Source organism: Acomys russatus, chromosome 1 (assembly GCF_903995435.1).
Source record: "Acomys russatus chromosome 1, mAcoRus1.1, whole genome shotgun sequence".
Classification (NCBI taxonomy): Eukaryota; Metazoa; Chordata; class Mammalia; order Rodentia; family Muridae; genus Acomys; species Acomys russatus.
Genome location: NC_067137.1, coordinates 20476024 through 20501389, shown reverse-complemented (window position 1 = coordinate 20501389; position 25366 = coordinate 20476024). Strand labels below are relative to the sequence as shown.

The following is a 25366-nucleotide window of genomic DNA, read 5'->3' as shown; positions in this document are numbered from 1 at the left end:
GGACAAAAATAGCTGATTGTGGTTGGCTGAGGAGGAAGTGGGAGTGAGGAAGCAGAGGCAGTGTGTGGTCACGACAGCCTATCTCTGGACAGCCGGTTAGATGGATATTCTGACACCCTGACTCACATGAATTCAGTAGGGTTTGCATCATCCTTATAGGGCTGGAGGAACTTAGCATTGATTGGCCTTTGACCCTGGGTTCTTTTTCCTGGGTTAGGAGTTAAGAGAGTCTGAGTTTGAAGCATCTTCTATTTAAGAGTAAAATTGAATATTCAATCTGTGTTAACTTCTGGAGTTAGTATTTTAATAAATTAAAAGATTACCTTTTCAGGAAAACAATCACAAACCTTGAAAATTATTCAAAGAACACTTTATCTTGAAACACTTGGAAATTTACTTTTTTTTGGGGGGGGGGTAATTTCAGTGTAGTGGTAAGTCTTACTGCATTTGGCAGTTACTAAACTCAGCACTATTTCTGTGGTTTTGGTTTTTCCTTTATAAATAGAATTTTAATCAGTGTAGGTTAGACTTTTTCCCCAAGCCTGTTATAATTAGCAATGGCCTCAATTTAACCCTAAATAATGTGTATAATGAATCTAATAACACTTAACAAGCACTCCTAACATTCAATGAAAACAAATACGATTTTAATTTAAAAATTTCGGTAACATTGCAGGAAGGGCATATAGCCATTTAAAGATAAAGTAACACAACTTGCTCAGTCCTGTCACGTGGACAATTTGTACTTATGGTTAGAAGTCATGTGTTGTGGAATCATGGTTTCACACGCCACTGCAGCTCATTCACATACTGCATATACCACAGAGTAAGTCAGTCATTGGAAGAAAGTATTGCCATAGGGACAATTCCCAAAGTGTGGTATGTCCGCCATGTGAGGCTCACTGCATTGACCCGCTTGGAGGCTTTTTTTTCTTTTTTCTTTTCTTTTCTTTTTTTTTTTTTTTTTTTAACAATATAAAGTTAAGCCATTAATTTAGGACTGTCATTAGAATGTACCCTGTCTGGGTTATATTCTCAGCTTTTTGGCTTTGTAAGTCATTAGAAACAAGAACAGCCTGAGAAGTTGTCATGGCCAAGAACAGCCTAGAAGACGCAACTAAATATTGCAGTAAACTAGGGCACTGATGGTTCCTGGCACAGAAGGACAAGATTTGGTAAAAACTAAGGCAGTCTAAACAATATATGTATTCAAATTCATACACATATTAATATTGGCTCATAATAGTCATCATCACATATATGTTAAGATGCTACAGTAGGTGAGGGTGGGTACGTTGGTATATGAGGATTTTGATCTGACCATTGCAATTTTTCTAGCAATCTTAACTATCAAAAGAAATGTTTGTTAAAAAAAAAAGAACATAGGTATTTTTATAGCCATCTCTGGAAAATACAACCTCCATACTTTGTGACTCTATTTAAGTTATAGGCACTTACTGGACCCCTGTTTCTTTATTTTAAAAATGATGATGTCTGTCTGAGTTGTTGAGAGGAGTAAATGAGGTCAGGGAAGGAAAGCACCCAGCACGTCTGTCTCTCCGCGTGCTGTGGCAGAGTGTCTAGCAGAAGCACCCAAGGAAGGGTTGGTTTTGGTTCAGAGTTCCAGAATACAGTCCTTCATGTTGGAGAAGTCAAGGTGCGAGGAGCTTAAAGCAGCGGGTCTCTGTGTTCACAGTCAGGAGCAGAGAGCCATGGGTGCCTGTCCTGGCTGTCTTCCTCCCTTTAAAATGTCTGTCTGCCTGCCTGCCCGCCCCCTCCATCTGTCTGTCTGTCTGTGTGTGCACGCGCACACACATGCCGTAGGAGGCTAGACAAGGGTGTTGGATCCCTTAGAGCCAAGGTTACAGAAGGTTGTGAGCTGCCTATGAGGGTTCTGGGAACCAAACTGAAGGGCCTCTGCAGGAGCACTCTGGTTTTGACTGTAGAACCATCTCAGCCTCTCCTTATTTGTATGCACCACAGGACTCATGTTTGGGGTCCAGGGAATGGTATCTTAGCTGATCTTGTCACCTCAGCTAGCCTAATCAACATAATCCCTCACAGGAGTGCTCAGAGGCTAATCTAAAGTAGATAATCTGTATACACAGTAACCTAGTCAAGATGATCCCTCTTGAGGTATGCCTGAAGGCTTTCCTCTTAGCTTATTCTGATAATAAATACTGATCGTCATATGATGTGTCGCTGTAAATAGATGTTCAATGTGTGCATCAAATAGGAGGCTCTTATCAGTCAGCTTTTCTTCACTCTAATGACAATGGAGATGGGTCATGTAAGTGGAAGCTTTTTTTGCCTCAGAGTTCTGACACTTCAGGGACAGGACTGGGCACATCCACTTATTTGGGCTTTTGGAGACAGTGGTGTGTCATGGTGGTCGCATGTGGGGAAGTAAACTGCTTCCATTTTGAACCAGAAGCACAATGAGGCTTTCTTCTTCTTGAACCGGAAATTCTATACACAGTAGACTATAGCATGTAAAAAGGTATCAAATATTGAACTAGGAATTAAGAGACCTAAACTTAAATTCTCAGTTTGCTACTAAATATTGCAGTAAACTAGGACACTGTCTTTCCTTCTTAGGATCTCTGTTTACTGGATGAAAAATGGGAGAGAGGTTTGTGCTGGCTGTTTACTTGTAGGATGGAGTTATCTTCTATCCAGATGAGAAATATGCTTCAGGGCAGTCGTCTTGGAAGGCTTTACTTTCCCAAGATTGCCTCCCAGGAAAATTAGTCTTATTGCCTTGTTTATCTCATTTTTGTCCAAGTAGAGATTGCATTGTTTGGTGATTCATCACATTAGTTAGTGCATGCCTCAAGGGAATTTCTAAGAGCTTCAAAAACTCAGATCCACTTTCCCAGTTTAGAGACTTATTAGCATTTGTTAATTAATCAACTGTGCTAAAGACCCTACAGGAGTTTCCCAAAGAGGGGTTCTAGAGATATTCTAAGTATGGACAGCATTGCTGGAGCGTGACTGCAGCCTTCCCATACCCTTCTTATTTGAAGGCACATGTCTCATTTAGAAAGAATTGTTGTATCCCCCGTGGAGAGGGGTTCAAGTCTGTTTTCTCATTGTGTTCTGTGCACCTAGTTTTGAGATACTCACTTACATTTTTTTGGTGTTGTCTCAGTGTTATGTAACAGGTGGCTTTGGAATTAACATATTTACTGTAATTTTAAGATAGTAGCAGGAGAAGACTATGGCTATTGTTAAAAACTGTGCTGTTCAGAATAAAATCAGTAAGGCCGGTCTAGTTCCTTGTCTAGAGCGCAAGTTTGGCAGTGCAGCCTGTAAATCTAAGCTGCTGAGTTTTAGTGTGATTGAAACTGGTGCTGTCAGAGTGTATGCCTGCACAGTTGTGGGCGAGCATAACAGTAACATGCCTAGAGGATATAGCTATGCACATTTTGTGAGAATTTAATATTAACTTATTTGTCAGCTTATTTAATAGTAACTTCATTTTAAAATTTGAATTATTTAATAAGTACAATTTCAATTTCCCAAGTGTTCAGGGTAAACTAAGTTTATGTGACCTGAGATTCTCTTTGTGAAAATAACTTTTTAGATGTTTTACTATAACGATGATGCATGTTTGTTACATTTAAAAAACTCTCACTTTAGCAAAATCTTTTGAGAACCTGACTAATTACATTATCTAAACATTAACAGACTGATAGTGGTGGTAGATTTGGATAGTCATTCCATTTAACACAGTGTGAGCTTCATCAGCAGATAATACTTGAGCCTTTTCCATGGGAAGTGTCATGGTCAGAGATATACGCTACCATTGCAAGCCACTCTGTGGAGACCATCAGCAGATGTTTTCCATGCATAGCTGGCTTCATTTGGTTAGGTCCTGCCATAGCCTCCTGCTTCGAAACTGACTGGAGAGATGCATGGCTAACAATTACATGAATGTTAGCACCTTGGTGAAGCCTTTCACTAGATTTTCAGCAAGTGGCATTAGCGCAGTTTTGATTTCCAGGCTGCGTTTTCTTTGTTCTTTTAAGGTGTACTGTGCAGTCAGTGCCTTTGTTCCCAGTACGTGCCATTAGTAGTACATGTGGAAGATGGAGGAACTGACTTTTTAAAAAGCCATGGTTTTGTTAGAGGCTGTAAATTAGCTTTTTGTTTTTAATCAGCTCGTATTTCTATTAGTCCTAAATACTTGTAGATGCTCACTTTCTTTAGTATTAAATTTAATACTCTTAGATTGCAAATAAAATTCTTACATTTATTGTCAAATAACACTTGAATTTTTATAGGAAAAAGAAGATATTTTCACTTTCTTTGTTATCCCCCCCCCCCCTTTAATTCTCAGGGTCTCATCACTGTAGTGAAGGCTGGTCGTGGACTTATATTCTCAGGTTAGCCTCAGACTTGAGGCAGTCTTCCTGTCTTAGCCTCCCAAATGCTGGGGCTACAGATGTGAGCCAACAAGCTCAGTTTTCTTTGCTGATTGTAGTGGTAACTAAATACTGCCTTCTCACTTAGAATGCTGTGACTCTTCAAAAGCCATACCCTGCCCAGAAGTCAGTGTTCTATACTGCTTTCCCTTTTCTTTGGCTCTTAATTTTTTCCTCCTTCTTTTGCAATTTTCTGTGAGCCCCGAAAAGGGTGTTACAAATGTCTCACTTATATGTCTGTCTTATTCTCTGTACTTCAACTACATATGAGTTTGTGACGTCACTGCTGACCATTACACAAAAGAAGATTCTCTGGCCTCAGGGAAGGTGGCACTGTGGGTATAAACATTGTTACCTAGAAGGCAGATGGTCTGACAGGCCTGTGGTGGACTTAGATTTGGATAGTTGATACTGGCTGGTAAGCTGCTCTGTTCACTGCAGGTGAGTCAGGCTTGTGCTTCAACTCTGACTGTGTAGGATCGAGTCTAATAGCATACAGGCTGGTTAGCAAACACTGGCACACTGATGTGCAACTAGACTGAAAGATGAAATTAAGTGCCTCTTATAGACTAAAGACTGAATTGTTTTGTAGTTAGGAAAGGGCATTATCTGAGAAAAACTTCAGACACAGCTTTAAATGACATATTTAAAGATTTTTTAGTACAAAATTAAGACATGACAATTTTATTTCAATGTCATTAACATCATCCATGAAAGTAATAGTGAACTGAATATTAATTTAGCATTATTATGAATTATAAATTTGTATTTTTATTCTTCACTTGGCTGTAGACAGGTAGAGACTTCTGCATGTTTGGAAAACCATACATGTAAGCAGTCTCACTCTCACTGTTGGGTAAACTGTGTTCAGACATGCCCTCGTCCTCGTGGAATTTTGTTGCTTCACTTTGACTTCTATCGTGAGGCGCCCTTCTTCCCAGCTCCCTTCCACACTCCTGGATGGCTCACTGTCGGATTCTCTGTGTGAAGATAGTGCCAGCTGTCCGCCAGACGGAGCTTTTCCTTCTCCCCCATGATTGGGCTCTAGATAGTGGTGTGTGATTACAGATGATAGGCCTTCTGCTTCATAGTCTGAAGTTCTGTGCAGGATGGACATGAACCAGGGCATGCAGAGCCTCAGTGTAGGTAACCTAGATTCCTGAGTGGCTCTGTGGGAGGAGGAGGTCGCCCACCAACCCGAGCTCTCCTGTAATTGTCATGCTGGATAGTTTTGTTACCTTGACACTATCTAGAATCACCCTCAAAGAGAGTCTCAGTGAGGGATTGTCTGGATTGGGTTAGTTTGTGGTCATGTCTGTCAGGGATTTAAAAAAAAAATAGGTCATAGAATGGGCCCTGGACCAGATACAAAGGAAAGAGCAAGCTACAATATGATGCACACATTCATTCTGTCCCAGCCCGTGAGCATGGATGCCATGTGACCAGCTCTTCATTCCTGCCGCTTTTACTTTCTGGCAGGGATGAACTGTTAACCTGGAATTGTGAGCTAAAATAAACTCCACCTCTTTTAACTGGAAAGGAAAGAAAACACAGATCAAGAAGCAAATGCCATGCTAGCCATTGCTTATTCAGTTCTCATTACCCCAGCGGCACCTTCTTCAGTAACACGCTGCCTCTTATATGAGTACCCTGCAGTCCAGGGCACTAGGGTAGGGCCTGACACAGATCACAGACAATTAGAACACTGCAGTCCAGGGCACTAGGGTAGGGCCTGACACAAGATCACAGACTTAATTAACACTGTAGGCTTTAGTGTACATTTTTTGGTAACTCAGTTGTGCCATTTTGAGCGTGAACTTTATAGGACAGTACATCATCCTGCATAGTTAATGTAAATGAATGTATGTATGCTCTCTTAGTGTCTATACTGCACTATGGATATATGCCCCAATATAATTTTTCATTCACTGTAGTTAGAGAAGACAAAAGTTTTGGTTCTGTATTGAATAGAGCTTGCTTTTTTTTTTTTTTTTTTTTTTAAAATAACTATTCTGTTTCACTTGGATTATTCTTTTTCTTCCTAAATTGTAAGATAGGCTCACGTAAAAAAAAAGTCCTGTCCAATTCCTCTTAACAATTCAAACATTTGCTTTGAAAGAATGTATGGGATTTAATTAATTAGTTACTTAAAAAATGAATTCAACCAGTGATCTAACCCCATATGCACAAGTCTCAAGGTAAAAGTGCAAATTACGTGAGAAACCATGACAGTGTAGCTGTTAATCCTTCAGTAATGGCAAGGTGCCACACTCTTACCACTTAGACCCCAGTGCTACCTGCTCAAGCCCCAGTGAACATCAGGAAAGAGGAAAAAACAAAATGCAAGCAAAACTTTTAAATCTTACTCCCATTTCCATGTGTTAGGCAAGGAGACCCTTCAGAGAGCACATCCTACTTGTTCTGCCCTTTATAGCTCCTGAGACCCTGATTTCCTGGTAGATGCTACAGCCCATGAGAATCCTGTAGTCTTGTGTCTGAGGGCTAAAATGTTTGCTGCAGTGTGTAGTAAGTTGGTGGCCACCGAGGGAAGTGGCCTTGCGTGTATTCTCTGTCCTGGTACTCATTGGTGCTCTAGTAGTCTCTGTCCTGGGAGAAATGGACACAAGCCCAGTGACTCCTCACCAGCTGACCCTCCTTTGATTTTCACCCACTTACTAATTTCTTGCTCCTGTAGTTTCTAGCTTGTTGCCTGTGGGGTTTTACAGTAATTTAACTTTATGGCAGTATATACATTGAATTCCTCTTTTGTCAGGATCCCTGGTAATTAAAGGTACTGACATTAGAGAAAAACTTAGATGTATATTTAAATGTTAGACTTTGCATTAGTCATTTTTGTTAAGAATCTGAAGGATATTTTATTTTTTTGCAAATACTTTTTGTTGCAAAACAAAGTATAGCAACACTTATATATTTGTGGCAATCTCAGTAACTAGTTTTGGTTTGCATTTTTAGACTTCTACAATTTCACCTAAGTACATTGATTCCATTTTTTTATTTTATTTTAGATGTGTATTTTGTTTTGAGTTTTGTTTTATTTGATATAGAGTCTCCCTTCTAGCCAAGGCTGATCCTATACTATATCTGATTTTCTCTTGCCTCTGCCTGAATGCTGGGATTATAGGTATTGCCCCCACATCTACCCTGGCTGTGTCTTTATTTTATTTTATTTTTATTTTTATTTTTATTTTTAATGAAATCTTTTTTTTTTTTTTTTTTGGTGGGGGAGTTTTTTTTTTTTTTTTTTTTTTTATTAATTTATTCTTGTTACATCTCAATGGTTATCCTATCCCTTGTATCCTCCCATTCTTCCCTCCCTCCCATTTTCCCCTTATTCCCCTCCCCTATGACTGTTCCTGAGGGGGATTACCTCCCCCTGTATATGCTCATAGGGTATCAAGTCTCTTCTTGGTAACCTGCTGTTCTTCCTCTGAGTGCCACCAGGTCTCCCCCTCCAGGGGACATGGTCAAATGTGAGGCACCAGAGTATGTGAGAAAGTCATATCCCACTCTCCCCTCAACTGTGGAGAATGTTCTGACCATTGGCTAGATCTGGGTAGGGGTTTAATGTTTACCGCCTGTATTGTCCTTGGCTGGTGCCTTAGTTTGAGCGGGACCCCTGGGCCCAAACCTGCCTGTCATAATGTTCTACTTGTAGGTTTCTAGGACCCTCTGGATCCTTCTACTTTGCTATTCTCCCATGCTTCTCTCATCTAGAGTCCCAATAGGATGTCCTCCCCTCTGTCCCAGTTTCCTGGTAAGTGAAGGCTTTCGTGGGACATGCCCCTTGGGCTAGTATGCAGATATAAGTGAGTATATACCATTTGAGTCTTTCTGCTTCTGGGTTAACTCACTCATTATGATCATTTCTAGCTCAATCCATTTACCCACAAATTTCGGGAATTCCTTGTTTTTAATAGCTGAGTAGTATTCCATAGTGTATATGTACCACAGTTTCTTTATCCACTCTTCTACTGAGGGACACTTAGGCTGTTTCCATGTTCTGGCTATTATGTATAAAGCAGCTATGAACATGGTTGAGCAAATTTTCTTGTTGTGTGCTGGAGCATCTTCTGGGTATATTCCAAGGAGTGGAATACCTGGGTCTTGAGGAAGCCCTATTCCCATTTTTCTGAGATAGCACCAGTTAGATTTCCAAAGTGGCTGTACTAGTTTGCATTCCCACCGGCAGTGAAGGAGTGTTCCTCTCTCCCCACATCCTCGCCAGCACGTGGTGTCGCTTGAATTTTTGATCTTAGCCATTCTGATGGGGGTAAGATGGAATCTCAGAGTTGTTTTGATTTGCATTTCCCTGATGACTAAGGAGGTTGAGCATTTCTTTAAGTGTTTCTCACTGGCTGTGTCTTTATAAACATCCTCAAGTCATCTGTTAAACCTTCACTTAAACAAGGCTTTGCTTTATTTGTCCTACAGTTTTTGTTTGTTTGTTTGTTTTTAATGGAATGTCAATATCATCTTTACAGCAATTTTTTTTAGTGTGTATGTGTGTGTGATATACGTCCTAGTATAGTGCCCTTGGAGACCAGAAGATGACGTGGATTGCTTGAAGCTGGAGTTAGAAATGAGAAGTTATGACCTGTTCTGTGTGGCTGCCAGGAACTGAACGCCGCTCTTCTCTAAGAGTAGTCATACAATTAGTCATAGAACCATTGTTTTCCCAGCCCCTGCCCTCTTCCTGGCTCCATTTATAACTGATATGGTAGAGGCTGTTTCTCTTTGTTTGTACTATGGATTTCTTATTTTATAATCTGAAATTCTTGCTACACAAATGTGAAGTTCTGTGTTGGAAAGAACAAGCTTTCTTGAGTTAAATGCATGTGGGTTTAAATTTTGGCTTCTACCTGCTGGTTCTGCTGTTGAGGCCTTTAGTGCTGTTAAGGTCATGTTCAACTGCAAACGGAGTGCTTCACCCACTTCACAGAGTTTTGAGACTTGCAGTGCAAAGTGTAAAACACTTTATGATAGCTCTCTCTTGACTTCTAATGATTTCTGAAAGACTTGTTCTTAGAGCACTCAATTTAAATAGAGCCACTCAGTTCAGAGAGAATCAGATTGAGGAGGAGGGCTTACCCCATTCTAAGGTCTTTTATGTATACAGTGCTCTGCCTGCACATACACCTGCAGGCCAGGAGAGGGCATCAGATCACATTATAGATGGTTGTGAGCCACCGTGTGATTGCGGGGAATTGAACTCACGGCCTCTTGAAGAGCAGTTCCTGCTCTTAACCCCTGAGCCATCTCTCCATCCCCTAACGCCTTTCTTTAATCACCAAAATTTTGTGTTGGTGACTTCAAGTGAAAATCCAATGAGTAAAAAAACTGCCTCATAGCTGTAATATACCTGGACCTCTGATGCCTGAAGTGTGGTGTAAAGGGCTTGCCTGCATTTCAGGTGATGTCTCTAATATCCTGGAAAGGAGTGGCCCAGGAGCAGCGAGTTGGATGTAAGGAAGGACTCTGGGGTCACAGAGCTGCCAATGCTTTTGTTCACACATGAGTTTTTGTGGGAATTTTAAACAAAGGGTTCTATCGTGATTATCTATCATACCTCTTTGAACATATGCGTTTCCATGTGTCTCATAACATTGTGATGATTACACTGTACTGTGAAAACTACTGCTTTTGCCCCACCACATAGTAGCATTATATTTAGGACAAATATGTTTAAAGACATTATGACTATTAGTTCCTTTTCTTCAGGCCTCAGAACTTTTGTTACCAAATGAATATTTTTATTTTTGATAAGAGCATGCTACATGAATCACTTGAAAATACATGGATAGAGTTCCAAGGTCATTCTCCATCTGCTCTTTATTTTCACTTTTGCTAGTCTAAGGAAAAAAAGGTCACATAAGCAACATTTTAATAGCAAAGCAGACATTCCAGATACTAAACTGTTATTTGTACAAAATATGCTTTGTACATGAACTGAAACTCAGTTATTTTTTTCAGAATAAGTTATAAAAAAGTGTTTTGTAACAGTTGCAGAGAATTTTATGGTTGATAAAATTCAATATGACATGCTTTGGATAAAAATGGTTTAATTCCATTTATATGACAAGGTACTATGTAATAATTGTGGCACCCAAAATGGTTTTGAAACAAAGCCTAATATATGTATACAAACAATACAATGACACAGTCTATGTATGAGCAGTAGATCTTGTGTTTCTACTTTTTCTTTAATACTCTGTTGGATTTTTTTTTTAATTTTCCAATTTAGAATCATTTTCTAGAAAAGAAAATTCATGTGATAGTCTACCTTGTTGTTCCAGAACTTAGAAAACTTGTTCCATTAATGCAAATTCTGTGGCGTGGTTTCTATATGGCATATGATGTATCTTCAGTTTTACCTGGTTGTTCCAGAACTTGGAAAACTTAGTGCATTAATGAAAAGCATGTGGCATGGTTCCTACACAGCAGGAGACTTTTCTGTCAGTCATTAACACTAACCCGAAAGATAATGTAACAGTGGTAGGCTCTATCAGATCAAAGAAATATTGACTTCTGATTTGCTTTTATTATATAAAAATCATGCTCTTTGCACCACTAGAAAATAAGCAACCAGCCACTCCACAAGGACAAGTGTTAGCAGCGTATTGAGTGACTGGTCTTTTAACTATCAGCTACTTTATCTACTTTGTGGTCTCCTTTTGTTCTCTTTCTTTATTTTGCATATTTTAACATTACCGAATGCTAACTGTACAAAGTGTGATGCATTTTTGCACATGCATAGGCTGTACTCTGACAGTACCCACGCCCCATTCTGCGCTTGCTGCCCTTCTGCCTGACTCTCCTCTCCCTGGCAGTCCTTTCTGCGTCAGCCCTGCTCATTCCTCTCCTCATCGCACAGCCTGCTTACAGGGCTACGCACAGAGGAACCCTTACCAATACCTTTAGTTTATTTTGTCTCATAATTTCCTCTTTTCAGTCAGGAGTTGTGGTCTGTAGAAGGAAACTGGCTAGGATTATGCCAGTGTTGACAGTCCACCATTTGACTTTCTTGTTTTCAAATGTAATTACATACTACACAGTTGGGAAGTTTGGTATACTTGTAAGTTTACAAGTCACTGGCTTCTAGATTGCAATTGCAAAGTCACACCACAGTTTAAAGGTAGAGCCTTTCTTTTAAGTTCCCTAATATACTTTGGGTGCATAGTCACATTCCATTTCCTGAAACCCCTGCCTTAGAGGAGCACTGACCTACTCTCTGCCTCTGTAGCTTCAGCTATTCTGGACATTTTATAAAAACAAAATTGTAGCACCTGTATGAGCCTTTGACTGATGTCGTGCACTGTAGCGTGGTAGCAGCCTGCACAGTAGCTGGTAGCAGCATTTTATTCCTTTTGTGGCTCTGTAGTATTCACTGATAGATGTGATGCATTGTTAGCCACTCAGTAGCTAGTGAATGTTCGAGTTATTCCACTTTCTGACTGTTTTTAACAGTGTGCTATGTTGTCACTGATCTTGTATGGATGTGTGCTTTCATTTCACTGGAGTATACGGAGGAGTAGAGTTCCTGGGCCATAGTGTAACTCTGGCTAACATTTTGAGGGCTGTAATCAGTGACTGGAAAGGAAGGTAGTTGTCTAAGTACCAGCTAGGACGCAGCATGGCTGCTCTAATCATCCTTGCTGAGATGGTTTCACATTGGTCATGTTCCGCTCAGTGTGGGTAGATGGTGGTTTTAACTCTTAGTTCTTAGAGAAATCTTTTGTTGTAACAGGAAATTGCTGAAATACAGCATTTTTTTTTTTTTTTACCATTTACACAGAAAAATATTGGTGACGTTTCATTAAAATCTTGTTGTTAATAATTCATATTGTTTGAAATGATTTGGAAGCGACAGAATCCAATGGAAACTCAAGACTCCAGCAAAGCTTCTTCAGGACCTGCCAGACATCCAAGGTGGCATGAGCATAAAGGACAGCGGCACCATCTCACCTGCCTCTGTTTAACTGTGACTGTCCCCTCTCCAGCCCAGGCCCTGCTTGTCTCTTAATTCCCTTTCAGTGCCTTGTCTGTGGTCTCTTTTTAGTGGTCACCCTGTCATAACTGACTGTGCTCTGTTGGGTACAAGTGAGGTTTCTACTTTCACACGAAGCACCTGCCACTTTCTTCATTGGTGTATCTGCTGAGACAGTGGGCTGTGCCGCTTTTAAAGCTCCATGACCTCAGCCCCACACAAGATGGACAGAGTGCTGAGTTTCTGTGACCCTGGCATTGACTGTGTGCATGCTCGTGGCTCCTTCTTCCCTCTTCGCTTCCCTTGCTGAGTGTGCTCCACCATGCACAGTAGTGGGCTGCATCCTGAGCTGCTGCTCCTCCCAGTGCCCTGCCTGATGATGGCTGGCATTGGATGAGCAGTTGTTTTCTGTTGAAATAACTTGGTCAGTTTAGGCAGGTTCTTTCCCTTTTTTCTTTTTCTATCTTAATATGTGTATACTTTGATTAAAACTTAAAAGTAAACAGGGATGCAGTTATAAGTGCCCATTTTGTTTTCCTCACATTTTAAACATCTGTTTGCTCCTAGGACCTCACTGGAGGAAGTTACCTCTTCCTCTCCCTGCGCTTCTTATCTGCTTTCTCAATCTTTTTTTGTTTGTTTGTTTGTTTGTTTGTTTTGTTTTGTTTTTCGAGACAGAGTTTCTCTGTGTAGCCCTGGCTGTCCTGGATTAGCTGCCCTCAAACTCACAGCAATCTACCTGCCTCTGCCTCCTGAGTGTTGAGATTAAAGGCATGCACCACCATGCCTGGCCCTCTTTTTCAATCTTCCATTCCCACTTCTTCCTCGTATCTCATTGTCTTTTTTTTCCATGATATCATATTTTGTAAATATGATTTTACTAGATCCCATGCTTGCTTTGATAGCCAGTGATGCCTCTCTCACACTCCGTAGCTGGAATGTAGGCTCCTTTTGCCTCTTCTCTCTCTGAAGTAAGTAGAAGAGTGAGGAACAGCACTGTCCCTGGTCTGTGTGGCATTGGGGATGGAGCCGGGGCAGCACTCTCTTGGGCTGAATTACATTCCTGAACTTTTCTGCACATTTTGACTGGCTAGTTCTGTGTCTCATGAAGGGAGGAACTGAGCATATGAGTTTAAACGCCAAGTGAATGGAGATAAGTGCTATGAAGTCAGTTGCATGAGTTTTGTTTGAAGTTGGGTTTCCTTATATAGTCTAGGCTGATGTAGAACTCAAAGCCATATTTAAAAGAGTGCCACAAAGCCTGGCTGAATGGTGGCTTAGTCTTTTGTTAGGCTCACGATCCTTGGTGGTGTCAGTATAAGTTAATGAGAAGATTTTCATCATTCCTGCCTTAATGTATCTTTAAATAGTTTTAAAAATTAGAGTGTAAAATTCTACTTTGAGCTTAGGGTCTAGCAAACAGTCCTTTGGCTAAGAAGTATAGGTCATTTCTACTTTATCATTTGATTCCCATGTTTGCTTTGATAATGGTGTAAACTAGAAACAGGACTACTGAGACTAAGTTACTCTGGCTATACTTAAGCTGCACTGTCTTCATTCTGTCTTGGTTTCCTTTTAAGATGTGGAAATGCTTGCCTTATATAAAAACATCATAGAAGAGCCTGGTAGTGGTGATGCACGCCTTTAATCCCAGCATTCAGAAGGCAGAGGCAGGTATACCTCTGAGTTCAAGGTCAGCCTGGTCTACAGAGTGAGTTCTAGGACAGCCAGGGCTACACAGAGAAACCCTGTCTTGGAAAACGGACTAACCAACCAATAAACATTATGGAAAATTTTAACTTCCATTGACCATCCCAGTTGCTGATAGTGTCATCCCACAGAGGTGACTGTATGTTGCACTGGCAGCTGTTCCTGTGGACAGATTTCTGTGCATGTCGTTTGATATTGTTTGGGTATTGAAACTGTTTTTTTCGTATTGTCCAGGCTGGCTATGAACTCCTGGACTCAAGTAATCCTTCTGCCTCAGGAAATCCTCCTGCTTCAGTCTCAAGGGCTAGAACTACAGCTAGTGCTGTTCACACTTCCTCAGAGGGCATCATATTTTTATCTGCTAGCACTGTATCTTGGACCTAGGTGTGGTGGGATCATGCCTATAATCTCAGCATGTGGAATGAATCTCAGCTTTGAGATTTTTCAAAAGAAATCCTCTTCAAGAGCTGTTGAGTGCAGTGTAGGAGGCACACATCTCATTTGTTCCAGATTTTGCACAGGAATCCACAGCGCTGGATGGACTGCCTTCAACTAGCTTGCCCCGTCAGTGGTCTGTTCAGCTTCTTTTCTCCACTGGTGGGACAGCGGGACATGCTTGTCCGTTTGGCCTCGGAGGTCAGCACTGATGATACGCATATTCATAGCGCAATAGCTGCTTTAGCCAGTTTGCATATTCATAGCGCAATGGCTGCTTAGCCAGTTTGCCCTCTGATAGTCTTGCTCTGCATTGTGCCCCTTCACCTGCGAAGGGAGGACACTGGCGATTTCATGATGTAACAAGCAGAGCAGACACTGGCCATTTGTATCTTCTTCTCATGAACAGCGTATTTCTGGTTGGACTGTTTATAAAGTATCTAACTTTAATTATATGTACAGTTTTTAAGGGTGCGATTCTGTGAGACTTCATAAAATTACTCCATTTGAAAGTGTAACCAGCAGCAAATCAAGAAATAGCATTTCTGGGGCTCTTTCCAGGCTTGCTTATCTATTTTGGAATTTTGAGTAAAAAGGATCATAGTATGATACATGCTTTCTTCTTTCTGCATACTGACTTGTTAGTATATTTAAGTAAAAGATTGGATCCGGATTTAAGAACTGAATATTCATATGTATCAAACATTTACTATTAACGTTGGTAAGTTTCATGTAGACACATACATTTTTTTTATCCAAATGCCAAAAGGTAGATAATGAGTTAAACACTTCCCCCTAGGCCCAGGTTTCTCTGTGTAGCCCTGGCTGCCCTGGACTCACTCTGTAGGCCACTTTCATTGTGACACCACCCTGCTGCACTTGGCCCAGTTCTGAGAACTGCCGGAGTGGACTTCCCCAGAAGGTGTTGGCAGGTTTGCTGACTGAGTCTGTTCTTGCTTTGTTCTAGTAGATGGAATTGAAGCTGGGCCCATTCTACTTCTTCACAGTTCTGCTGTGTTTTATCAGAATGGCTAAATGTGGGTTGGCTTCTTGTAAGGCCTTTCTGACTACTATGCCAGTTAACTGTATTTATTTGTACGTGAGAAAATGCTGCTTTAGGAAAAAAGGAAGTGGCATGCTTTGTCTCTTCCCTGTTACAGTGTCTCTGTCTTTTTTTCCAAACAGGTAAATGGTCCAGAGAAAATTTGATGCTATCTTTTCAGCATCCTCTGTGTACTCATGAGTACTCAATTTATTAAAAAATAAAATAACATAAAATAAAAATTAAGTTTTGGACTTACTTTTGTCAAAAGAAGCCTTTGTCCTGATTATTGGCTTATTATAAGAGAGTATGCATGTTTTTGTCTCCAGAATATCTTGGGTGGAATTTTTAAATAGTTTCCTGATATCATGCTTTAATAAAGACTTATTTGTATGACTAGGAAGTAAAGATGAATAACATTGCTAGTGGTGATCTTAGATTTTAATGTATTTTAAATTATGTAGCCTATTTCCTGAAATAATTTAAAGCTGATTTTAATAAAAGACACGTGTGACAATGTCACTGAGACTTAACAGTACGAGGCAAGAGAAGAAAGGTAATAGCTGTGATCTGCCCTCCTGGAAAGGACTGTTCCACTTAGCCCCAATCTTTCTGGCCCTTGACACTGGAAAGGAAACAAATACAGCTTTCCGTGGGGCATAAGGAGACCTTCTATTTTTATTGGGCAAGACAGATGTATTTATGTTACAGGTTCTGAAGAAAATGTGTATGGGTCCTTGTTTTGGGCACAGAGAAGCTTGTGTAAACTCTTCAGCAGCAGTTGCAGGGCAGATGCAGATGTGTCCATGAAATAGGGTTGTACAAATTAGTATGCACACATGGATTCATGAGAAATCCATCATCTCTGAAGTATTTCACTGTGATTTAGTATACCTGAATGGCGGGTCTTCACCTGTTTACACAAGGAACACATTGATGACCTCAGTGAGCAGGCTGTGATTGTTTACTATTTTTATTTTCACTGCTATTTGATCATTTTACCAACAAAAACTTATTCTACGTGCACGCATATGCAACCATTGACATTTGTGCCCATATTTTTCTCTTATATATTTGGTGTCAGCATGTGAGTCAAGATATCCATGTTTCTTATTAAACTTCTGGTACATTTGTCTTAGCTAACTCTTTTTTTTAATATCATTTTTATATTAATTTATTCATATTACATCTAAATTGTTATCCCATCCCTTATATCCTCCCATTCCTCCTTCCCTCCCGCTTACTCTCCACTCCCCTCCCCTATGACTGTGACTGGGGAGGGGACCTCCTCCCCCTGTATATACTTATAGGTATCAAGTCTCTTCTTGGTAGCCTGCTATCCTTCCTCTGAGGGCCACCAGGTCTCCCCATCAAGGGGATGTGGCTAAATATGGGGCACCAGAGACCATGTGAAAGTCAGTTCCTACTCTCCACTCTCCACTCAGCTGTGGAGACTGTCCTGTCCATTGGCTAGGTCTTGTTCAGGGTTCAAAGTTTACTGTACGTATTGTCCTTGTCTGGTGCCATAGTTTGAGCAGAACCCCTGGGTGTCTCAGCTAACTCTTAAAGACTGTGTTTTCTGTAACGTAATTAAGGATGGCAACAGATCTTCCTAACCATGGATTAATTAGTGTGTTCTTGAAATTATTACAGTTAAAGTATTTTAGGTTGTAAAATGCATGTTTATTCTTAAGAACTTAGAGCAATACAAACATGAGCAATGCTGAAGTGAATGGGTTAGGGGTGAAAGCCCTCCTTGGCATTTTATTCAAGAGTAGGGGAGGCCGATAAAATATTCATGTTATTGCTAATGTAATGTGTATATGAAATATGTGCAGATTGGATATTGATAGTCTAAAAGTATTGGGTAAACATACATGTAGTCATAATCCTTTAGAAATAAAACATTACCAGTACTTTAGAGGCCTCCTGTGTGCACCATCATAGCTATTATCCATCTATGTGGGTCATTTCCATTTTTTCCTTTAAAAATCACTGCCTTCAAGACAGATGTAGCAAGCCCTTCTCATTAAGTTCCTGTGAACTACTATAATTCAGAATACTTTAAAAATGAATGTTAAAACTTGGTTTATAACTATGTCTTCATAGTGTAATTCTTTTAAACTGTGCTTAATTTCAAAAGTAATATCTTCTTAAACATTATAGACACCAACATCAAATCCTTAGAGGCAATTCTCAGCTTTGCTATTTACTAGTGTTTAACCTTCAGTAAATTAACGTTTTGGGCCACAGAATCCTGATAATTAAAATAGGGATAATAAAAATACCCACACCATGAGATTGTTGTGACTAACTGTTGAAGTCTATTCAAATCAAGTATATGAAACAATATTATAAAAGCTTAGAAAAATATTTCAGACCATTATTATTGAAATACTTTGAAGAATAGAATTTCCTAAGAACATAACTTTTACCTCAGCTAGTCATTTGAAACGTTTTCTTGTGAAGCAGAGTATCACTTCAAAGCTCAGGCTGCCTTCAAATTCACTGTAACTCATGACTCTTGCCTCCTAAGTGCTAGGTAATAGGCAGGTGCCACTCTCAGTGGATCAGTTACAAATGTTGCTCAGTGGGTACACATGGAGTTCTGTGCATAGCTCTAAAGAGGGAAGGGGAGCTAGTAGATGTGAGTTTCCCACCAGTGCATACTGTGCAGGCAACAAACAGAGCAGTGGGCTCATCTGCCGTGCTTCCCTTGTGCTGTCCTTTATACCCAGAGCATCCTCCTTTTCTAAGTCTGTTTCCTCTCCTGTGGGTTTGCCTTGTCTAGAATGTTTCCTAAAAGAAAGGTCTTCAGAGCATAGTGTCATTCATTTAGTACAGTACAATACAGAAGTAGCGCAGGGTGTCTATATCAGGCATTTATCCTCAGCAATGAGTAGTAATTCCATATCTACTTGTGCTCAACCAATAGATTAGTTCTAGTTTTGCACAATTACAAGAAATGGCGCTATAAAGGACTATGTAGAATGTTTTTGTGTGGAGGTAACTTTATTTGTACTAGACAGCTGGTAGATTTTCTAGTATATATGGTGACTATCACTGTAGTATTTTGTAAAACTGTCAAGTGGTTTTCTAGAGCGCTGTACAATTTGGTATTTCCACCAGGGATCTGTGTTAGTGCAGATTGCTGCACAGCTGTGCCAGCTCTTGACATTGTCTTGTTTTTCTTCAATATTTGCCCATTCTAAATAAGAATGTAGCTATTCTTAACCTAATTGCCCCCAGCCCCCCCTATTTTAGTGCTTGAAAGAAGATACAGAAAAAGGCTATGCAATGCAGTCAGAGAAGAGTGCACATAAGGGAGAAATGAGGACTTCACTAGATGGAGGAGGGTGGAGCTTCTGCTTTGCAGGCATGAGGCCCTGAGTTCCACTCCTGGACTTGTGAGATCTTTGCTGATTGTCCCATGGCTGCCGCATAGTAGAGATTTCTTTATGTGCTTATTGTTTCATAAAAATGAATAGATATTGAAGTAATTTTAGATTAGGTTTGATTTATAGAATTCCATTGCAATCATGTGATAGATCTTTATTTAAATACATGGTTAAAGGTTGATGCTGCTCTCTGATTCCTAGTTACTTAGTAGGGGGGTAGCATGATGCCGTGGAAGGTGCACTAGTCAGGATTGGATGCTTTGAATTGAATTAGGAAAGCCATTTTAGCCTCCGTAGGGCTCAGACTCATTACGATATAATGGAAAGATTTCATATGGTAGCTAGGCCATTTAACTATGTAATTTTTCTTATTATCATATGATATCAGGAAGGAAGAAGCACGCAGGAGTTTCTGATGGGGCCACTGCCCAAGTGGATAACAGTGGAAAGTGTAGCTTTGCCAGGGAGATTATAACAAGTGTCTAGAGTTGTCTGATGGCTGAGTGGGGGAAACACAGTTAGGTAAAGCTAGATAGAAGGCTTTCTAATAGAACATGAGCATTGTAGGTGGTGGTGGTGGAGTGTGCATGTGCATAAGAAGAAGCAGGTCTGAAATATTAAATTTAAAGCCGGTGTGTCTTTTTTTTTTTTTTTTTTTTCCTGTTAAAAAGCTTGAAGTTGAAGATTGGGGAGAAGCTTCTGTTGATTTTGTTTTGTTTTGTTTTTTTCCAGACAGGGTTTCTCTGGGCAGCCCTGGTTATCCTTGACTCAAACTCACAGCGATCTGCCCACCTCTGCCTCCCAAGTGCTGGGCTTAAAGGCCTGTGCCGCACCAGGCTTTGCTATTGATACTGTTAATGCAAAGAGGTCCAAAGAAAGTGCAATGGATAGTGTGGGAGCACGTGTGCTCTAGCCCAGTTGAGCTGGAGTCTGTTCCACGGCTTTCTAGCCATCCCTTTCTCCTTTGTTCACTTGTCCCTCTCCCTAAAGATCTAGAAGTTCATAGGAATATTTGTTCCTTTTCTACTTAGTAGGACTTTGTATTTATACCATCAAATATTGATAGAAATGTAAAAAATACACTTGGTACCAAGTTAAACTTCAGTTTAGGTTATAAAATCAGATGTTGGAGTTTTATTTTCAACTATGTTTCCGTGCTGGGTTTGGTTTTAGTGCCCCTGAGTAATCCTTTGGTAGACGGTGGGGTAAAGCCATAGAGGCTCAGCTGACTTACCTAGCTAGTTCATAAAGAGCCAGGTGAAGACCAGATGGCCCAGAGTTGTAGTTTTAGGGTCTGTTGAAAAGAATGAGCACTTCCAGATTATTTTCTTTGAATTTTATTGCATTCTGTGAAACTGCTGCTTTTAGTTGTTCTCACCCTTAGGAAGCAGTCCTCAAATCCTCACATGTTATTTCTGTTTTAGGTACAAAACAGGCTTTGGGAACAGTAGCCTAGGAAAGAAAAAAATACCTTTTAATGCCAAGTTGTCGTCGTCGTTATTATTATTATTATTATTATTATTATTATTATTATTATTATTATTATTATTATTATTATTATTATTATTATTATGACTTCCTAACACCAGACAACTTTTTTTTTTGGAGAATAGACATTTGTATTCTCTTTTGAGAGTATCCATTTCCAGTGTGCTGACAACTTGTTAGGCTTGTAGAACAGGGAATTTAGGCTTGTGTCCCCAGAATCTGCTGGCCATCACCAGTTCTTTAGAAGCTTATCTTTAGAGATTATTGTATGCATAACTGTGATGGAATTGAAGCAGCAAATGCATAGTAATAAAATATATTCTTTGTTTTTGTTTTTCCTTTCAGAATCATGGTGTCATGCAAGGGGATTTCCTTTATCTTATTCTTGTTTGCGGGAAGCTATTTTGGAAGTATTTTTATGCTGGGTCCCATTTTACCTTTGATGATTATAAAACTGTCGTGGTATCGCTGGATCAGCAGTCGCTTTGTGGCTATGTGGCTCACACTTCCTGTGGTAAGTTACCAAAGAAGTCTGTCTGCTTGTATTAGGGCAGCCCAGCTCTTGTTTGTTAGCACTGGAGATATGGTTTTCAGAAGGATCCTAAATATGTTCTATAGGAGAACCAAACATAAAAAAGAAAGGGGAAAATAGAAAAATTAGAAATTAGAAATACAAATATTAATGTCTATAAAGCAAACGCTCATAATGAACCTTACAAAAAATCAAGGGCTTCTTTCTATATTTTTTATCAATTTTCTTTTACATACTATTTCATACAATGAAGAATATCATTTATATCTAGAAAACATGTTAATTTTAAAGATTGAAAAATTTCCATTTTGTATTTTACAAAACTGTTGTACTTACTAAGATTCTATTGGGTTGGGGAAAGAATGTCAACGTATTGTATGAAAAAAATTAAGTAAAAGTGTAACCCACTTCATGAGGATTCAAATAGTAAACATCTTTCTAAACTTCTGACAGAGATGTGATTGATTCAGGTCTTTTCAATAATTACAAAAATTAGGAACATAGGGGCTGGAGAGATGGCTGAGTACTGGCTACTCCTCCAGAGGTCCTGAATTCAGTTTGTAGCAACCATATGGTGGCTCAGAACCATATGCCCTCAGATCTGATGCCCTCTTTTGGTATACAGGCACACATGCAGGCAGAACACTGTCTACTTATAAATAAATAAGGAACATAAAAAAGAAATCAAGACATGGGATTTGTATATGAAGATGAGGCAAACAGCATGGGTAAGATCAAAGCACACACACAATGTTCAGTAGAGTCGTGGGCATGTGGCACTCTATAAGGCCACCACAATACCCTGAGTGCATCTTCTGACTGCTGGTTCCCAGTCCGGCTCCTCCCGCCTTTGGGAGGAGGCTGCTGCCAAGCAGTGGGCAGTGTGTGCTTGTCTTTTCCTTCGCTGTCTTGGGGATTGTTCCAGTTCTTTTTCCTCAGTCTGCTGGGTTTTAGCAGAGTGTTTTGGTAGAGAGGCAATAAGTTTAACATCTGAAAATGAAAACAAGGAGGAAATAATCTCTTGTAATTGGTAAAGGATCCTTTCTGTCCTGTCCCATCGATGTTGAGCTGCTTATTTTCCCTGAGATAGTGGGCAGAGAGAGCACCTGCCCACAGGATGGCAGTGTCCAGCAGTTGCTGTGGGCTCCTCAGGTTCAGGTGGGCTCAGTACTTACTGATATGGTGTTTGGGGTGGGTTTTCTACATGAATAGGATAGACATTTCTTAAAAGTTTCCTAATAACAGCTGGGCTGTGGTGGCTCACACCTTTAATGTCAGTACTCACAGAGGCAAGTGGATCTCTGAGTTTGAGGCCAGCCTGGTCTCCAGAATGAGTTCCAGGACTACATAGAGAAGCCCTGTCTTCGGGGGAGGGGCTTGCTGACTTTTAAATCATCTACAATATATTGTTGTTGTTTAAAACTGAATCCTGTAGTGAGTGATTTGTAAACTTGCATTCATCCCTTGCGCAGAACTATTCTCCTCTTAAAGTTGTTTGTGTTTAAATTTTATCTACAGATGTATCTGTTTTGTGGAATGCAGCGCTGCCAGCCTGCTGCTCCTAGCTTCTGACCCTCCTTTTTGCCTCATTTCTTTCTCTTTTTTTTACACTCACAATTAAAACGGTCTGTTCTGCAGGCACAAGGAAAAGGCTGGTAGTGTACTGGGACACAAAAGTGACCAAGGTATGGTTGTGTATTTAACTCGGGTATAAAAAGAGTTAGAGGGCTTCGTTTAAAAGAAAAACAAAGTGAAGATCCAGATGCAATGATGGTAACACCAGCTGGCCACTTACACGACACATGTGCTAAATGCTTAAGGAGGAGGGCTTCATTTCAGGTGCCACTATTATCAGTGGTTCACAGAGAAGGAAATAGAGACTTTTAGGGGTTCAGTAGCTTGCCCAATTGCCGTATTAGTTGCTTTTCTTACTCTATGATGGAATACTCTGACAAAAGGTTCTGATATCTTCAACATCCTGCATCTCCATAGAAACTTAGGCTCATTTTCACAGCACCATAGCATCACAGTCTGCCCTCAGCTGTTCTCTGAAGTAGACTCCAGGACCTCTTCAGTCTTGTATCTTTCATGCCTGCAAAGCTAATAACATGTGAACAATATTGTCACATTCTTCTACCAGCTTGAGATGTACCTGGTCCCCTGGGAGCACAGCTATCTGTTCCGTGCGCTGACACTGGGGAACACTTTCCTAGACAGCTGCCTCCCAGGCGTGGGGAGCACCCTGAGCTACATTTCTCATTCAAGCACATTTTCTTTTTCACAAGTTGGAACCCTTAATGGGTAATGTCTTTTTCTCCGGGCACAGTTCCTGTTGTCCCAGTGAAGAGCCAGCTGGGTCTTTTGGCTCTAAGGTTTAACTTGTTTGAGCTCTTTTCATACTCAACAAACTGCATATTAAAAACAAAACAAAACCTCTTTCTCTCTCTCGGTTTCCTCCCAGTACCCCAGACAGGGCTTCTCTGTGTAGCCTGGCTGTCCCCAGTGGTGGAATTAGAGGTGTGGGATACTACTGCTTGACTTTTCTTCTCTTTTTAACTGTAAGCCTGGGTAAATGTAATAAAGAACGCCATGCCTCAGAGTAAATGTTCTCTTGTCCTCTGCCAAACAAGTTGGTTCATTATCTTTAAACTTAGCTTCATCAAAACACTCAGGACATAGGCGGAGCAAAGCCAGGTTCGCGGCTGTAATGAGCAGGACAGATGAGGGCAGCTACTGTCTCCACAGCTAACAGCCATTGCCTAATTGTACAGTTACACACCTGGTCGTTTCTGCTTTTCATTTGAATGAAAAACTTATTTTTTTTTCTTTTAATGGGATAAATGTGAACTGTTACTCTGTAATATCAGAAGAACAGATCCACTTACCTCTGCCTCACGAGTACTGCCATTAAAGGCCTGTGCTACCATGACCAGCCCATAAAACTTTCAATTTTTAAGCAGAAAAAAAAGTATCAAAGTTAATAAACACAAACCCAGTTTAATGACTAGTATGTATGTCGCTGCGTGTGGCAGGGGTATATGCACAGAAGAGCGTGTCCTGTATTTTCCTCTGTCACTGTTCACTTACTCCTTTAAGGTAGGGTTTTATCCTTGAACCTGGGACTCTCATTTTCTCAGACTAGAAGTCAGCAGCCTCAGCAACCCTCCTTAGTTCTTGGAGTAACCATAACTGTCAAGAATGTCAAAAGATAGCATTGGTAGCTTTAGTGGAAGTTTTGCCTAGCATCCAGCTCAAGTGGCCTCTTTTTGGGTAGAAGTAACCACAAATACAACTTTTAAAATAGTTTTTTATTTACTGTGTTTATTTTCCTCTAAAGTGTCCTACTGGTATAGAAGGCCTTATATGTGGATATTTAATTCTTTTTTTGGATACGGGGTTTCTCTATGTAGCCTTGGACTCACTTTGTAGACCAGGCTGGCCTCAAACTCACAGAGATCCGCCTGCCTCTGCCTCCCGAGTGCTGGGTTTACAGGCGTGCGCCACCACGCCCAGGTGACAGTTTAGTCTTTATGCATTCTTTTTGAGCAACAAAATCTTATCTTATAGAAAAAAAAGAAAAAAGAAATTTAGTTTCTTCAATCCTTCATTCAGTTATGTTTTTGATTATTCTTCCTAGAAAAATTATACAATAGTCTTAATCTTTATAATCTTAAAAATGCCCAATAGAATCTTATTTTGTACTTCTTTTAACTTAATAATATATAATTTAAGATTTGAAAGGTAGTTCATATTTTTCCATCAACAAATTTCTAGAAATTACAACTAGTGGAAGATATTTGAAGTGTAGATATTACTTTATATAGTTTGACACTAGGGCAGACCCCCCCCCCCATTTATTACAGAAACAAGAATATTGGAAACTGTTTTATATGTTAGAAATCATAGGGATAACATTTACCTATGGAAAATTGCAGTAACTTTAAAAAAACAAATAAATCATTCTTTAGTTTGGACTCAGTTTTGCTTTTCCAAAGACAATCTTTTCATTTAGTTATTTAGTTTTTAAGTGTCATTTTTTTTTGTATTATAAAAGCAATATAGCATAGTTATGACAAGGTTAGCAAGAAGGAAAAAGATCCATAACTCTTAATTTTTTTCTTCACTTTTTTTGTTTGTTTGTTTGTTTTTTCGAGACAGGTTCTACATAGCCTTTACTGTGCTGGACTCACTTTGTAGACCAAGCTGGCTTTGAACTCACATCAATCCACCTGCCTCTGCCTCCCCAGTGCTGGGATTAAAGGTGTGCGCCACCACTGCCGGCTCTTCACTTCTTTTAATATAGTAAATATCTAATACATTCATAAGCCT

At 40.0% G+C, this 25366-nt stretch overlaps 1 protein-coding gene across 3 annotated transcripts in view; it reads left to right on the top strand.

The window, feature by feature from the left end:
* Nucleotides 1-25366, top strand: part of Lclat1 (lysocardiolipin acyltransferase 1) — a 138645-nt gene that overhangs the window by 31481 nt on the left and 81798 nt on the right. For all 3 annotated transcript variants that reach the window (XM_051169385.1, XM_051169302.1, XM_051169349.1), the window contains exon 2: nt 20851-21019. In XM_051169385.1, the coding sequence (XP_051025342.1) occupies nt 20855-21019 (165 nt within the window). In that variant the 5' untranslated portion in view covers nt 20851-20854. The remainder of the gene's footprint in view (nt 1-20850; nt 21020-25366) is intronic.